This window comes from Lathyrus oleraceus, chromosome 6 (genome assembly GCF_024323335.1).
Source record: "Lathyrus oleraceus cultivar Zhongwan6 chromosome 6, CAAS_Psat_ZW6_1.0, whole genome shotgun sequence".
In the NCBI taxonomy this organism is placed as follows: domain Eukaryota; kingdom Viridiplantae; phylum Streptophyta; class Magnoliopsida; order Fabales; family Fabaceae; genus Lathyrus; species Lathyrus oleraceus.
In genome coordinates, this window is record NC_066584.1 from 74,210,637 (window position 1) to 74,213,883 (window position 3,247).

The 3,247-nt window shown below is 42.5% G+C and overlaps 1 protein-coding gene across 1 annotated transcript; it reads right to left on the reverse strand.

The window, feature by feature from the left end:
• Positions 1 to 266: 266 nt before the first annotated feature.
• LOC127091755 (protein MAIN-LIKE 2-like) lies at positions 267 to 2,602 on the reverse strand. Its single transcript, XM_051030450.1, has 4 exons — positions 2,457 to 2,602; positions 1,646 to 2,355; positions 1,471 to 1,561; positions 267 to 1,386 (listed from the first exon to the last, which is right to left on the reverse strand). Exons 1-4 carry the CDS (start codon positions 2,514 to 2,516, stop codon positions 313 to 315), a joined length of 1,935 nt encoding a protein of 644 aa, XP_050886407.1. The 5' UTR covers positions 2,517 to 2,602; the 3' UTR covers positions 267 to 312.
• Positions 2,603 to 3,247: the final 645 nt, after the last annotated feature.

A 3,247-nucleotide genomic window follows, 5' to 3' on the forward strand; every position in this document is an offset into this window, starting at 1 on the left:
GTTTCCAATTCACTTGGTCCCACCTCAAAATAATTAAAAATGAGTGAGGTAGGTCCTTGCGAACTTGACCCAAAATTAGGGTTTATGTCAAAATATGTGTATGTGAATTTTGCCAAAAGGGACCAATATCAAGCCCTTCAACATAACAATAACAAGTCCTTGAATTAGGGTTTCTGACCTATAAATTTTTGTATTATGATATGTGTTTATTTTAGAATTATGAAAGAAACCTAATGTTTGGAGTTTACACAAAGATAAATTTGACATAATACGAATTGATATTAATAAAATTTGGATTTTACACAAAGAATCCTAATGGTGATGACCGGGATCACCTAACCGACCTCCGGTCCCACATCCCCTAGCTACCCTAACCCTTGGCCCTAACCCACGTTGACGATTCTGCACCGGTGTTTGTTCATCTGATGGTCCAGGAGCGTCATTACCTCCTACAGGAGAAGATCCGTTGAGGTATTCAGCCAACTCAGCATAGTCTTCAGTATTCAATGATGGTGTACCGGCGTAGCTGAGCTCATGACCCATGCCAGAGAAGTTGGGGTGTGGTTGACTCATGGATGGGCGACCGGGACGGTTGAAGGGGGACATGGGTGACAATGATGGGTCTAGGAAAGGTTGGAAAGGTTGTTGGGGTGTTTGGAAGAGATATGGTTGTGGGATGTTTTGGTATTGTGATGTTTGGGGTTCTTGGCTACGGTAGGTGATGGGGCGGTTAGTGTTTTGGGTAAGGCGACTTTGGTAGGGTGATGGTGTGGGTGCGAAGCGATGTTCGGTCGAAGGTTGATGGTCCATTTGTTGGTGGTGGTATGGGGGATGTTCTTGGTTTTGGGGTTGGGTGAATGGCATGTTTTGGTTGTATGTTTGTGTGTTTGTGGAACGAAAAGTTTGTCGGATAGGTGGTTGTGAGTAACCGGGCTGAGAATGTTGTTGGGGGTTAGATGTTGATCCTTCTTGTGTGTAACTTGTCTGGCGTGGGTCGTAGAGGTACATATCATCGGCGATGAATTGAAATCCAACTGATCTATACCAAGCCATATAAGTACGACTTGGTTTTACCTCATTTGGCATGACTGCGTCAGTTAAGACATGGTCATGACGGTGCTTCCACTTGCGACACTCTGATCTTGCGAAGGTTTGCCAAGGGTTGTAGTTCCATTGGTCGTTCACTTTACGCATATGCCATTCTCCTAGGCTAGCTGGGGGATCTGGGATATTCTGGACCATACCAAACTGCAGCTTCACACGGTCGGTGTTGTGCAACTCCACTGTTGTGAACCGTATTATCGGTGTGCATGTTGTCCATACGGCTGCGTCTTCAGGGTTGATCTGATGCTCATGATCCATATTAAGGTATGGACGCCAAATGAACTGAAATGTTAAAGACGATAGGATTTAAATGAATGTAGAAAAAGTCAACATAATATGAAGAAATAATGAAATTATTTTGCTTACGTCTGCCGGTCGAAGGTGATCCAACAGGTTGCGATATTGAGTAATACAATGTCTCGGACATCTGCTGTAATTCATACCGCGTGCCGACCATCTACACCAAAAAGTTAAAATAAATTAGTTATGGGTAATAAACTGTAAGGAAGGAAGTAAAGATATAGCAATGTAAACAACTTACTTTTTTGCATATGGAAAAGTGAAGGGGTTGCTATTGACCGGTGCTAGAGACGGTAGTCTTGACCATCCCCATGCTTGTAGCAAAACAGCACATTCAGAAAATGTAGAAGTATCTTTGTGGGAGTTTTTGCACAAAGAACTATAGAGATAGGCTAGACATGCGGATCCCCAACTATAACTACCTATTCTATCTATATGTCTAAGTAAAGGTAAGTACATAATATGCATGCTAGAACCACTACCTTCGGGAAATAAAAAGGATCCTAGTAACAACATAATGTAACACCTAGTTTTGATGATTCGAGCATCTTCGGTAGAATGCTCATCTAAATAAAAACTATTATAATATGACTTTAGGCGTGAAAGTAGTATACCTTGTCCCCTAGCATTATCATCTAACAAATCAGTGTTTAAAAGCTCCATGCAAATTGAATTTGCATAGTTGGTCTTACCATTAACAGCTTTGCCTTCAATTCGTAGTCCTAAAAGCATGTAGACGTCTTCTAACGTCACGGTACACTCACCGGTTGGAAACCAAAATGTGTGTGTCTCTGGCCTCCATCTTTCGCATAAGGCTAGAATGAACTTGTTATCTATAGACCAAGACATAATTTTGCTAAGGTGACCAAAACCGGCGAGTTCAACATAAGGTTGAATCATCGGGTCCATTGGGACAAATTCGTGGACTCGAGTTCGAAACCTTGAGACCTCCTATAATAGAAATAATGTAACACTTGACTAAGTCGGTATTTAAAAATAAAATGGGGTTGGTGGAGATGAAACATAAAAAAGAAGTATAAGAAAAAACTTACGTATGTCGCGATGTTTGCAACTGTTCCTCTGTGTGCTTCGCCCATTGTGAGTAAAGACATATTGTTGGGGAGTTGGTGTAGATGAAAATGGAAGATTTTGTTGAAGATGAAATTGTAAAAGAAGTAGTGAGAAATGTAGATGAAGTAGTGAGAATGTTGGTGTGGAAGAATTGTTGAAGGAGTGGATCAATTTATAGGCAAATGGAGGAGTGCATGAAAAATTGTGTTTGTATGGTGTCTCCACCTTATTTGGCGACCATGTGCAATATTAAAGTGGGGGCGCCATTCAAATTGGCGACACCCTAGGGCACATGCATGCAAGGCTAGTTCTGAATGCTTGGTTTCGAGGACTGACTCCATGGGGGCGCCATTCAAATTGGCGACCATGTACAAGCCTTAAAGGTAGGCGCCAAACCAATTGGCGCCACCTTCTGCATGTCTGACAAGTGGCATTGTTGTCTCCTGCATGCTGAACAAATCACTTATGGATGGCTTGCATGATTGACACATCATCTCTGACCATCTTAGGTGTCCGACACGTGTCTGTCTTGTCTCCTGCATGCTGATGACTAGCTTCTTGATGGCTTGCATGATTGACACATCATCTCTGACCATCTTAGGTGTCCGACACGTGACTGTCTTGTCTCCTGCATGCTGATGACTAGCTTCTTGATACCTTGCATGGTTGACACATCATCTCTGACCATCTTAGGTGTCCGACACGTGTCTGTCTTGTCTCCTGCATGCTGATAACTAGCTTCTTGATACCTTGCCTGGTTGACACATCAACT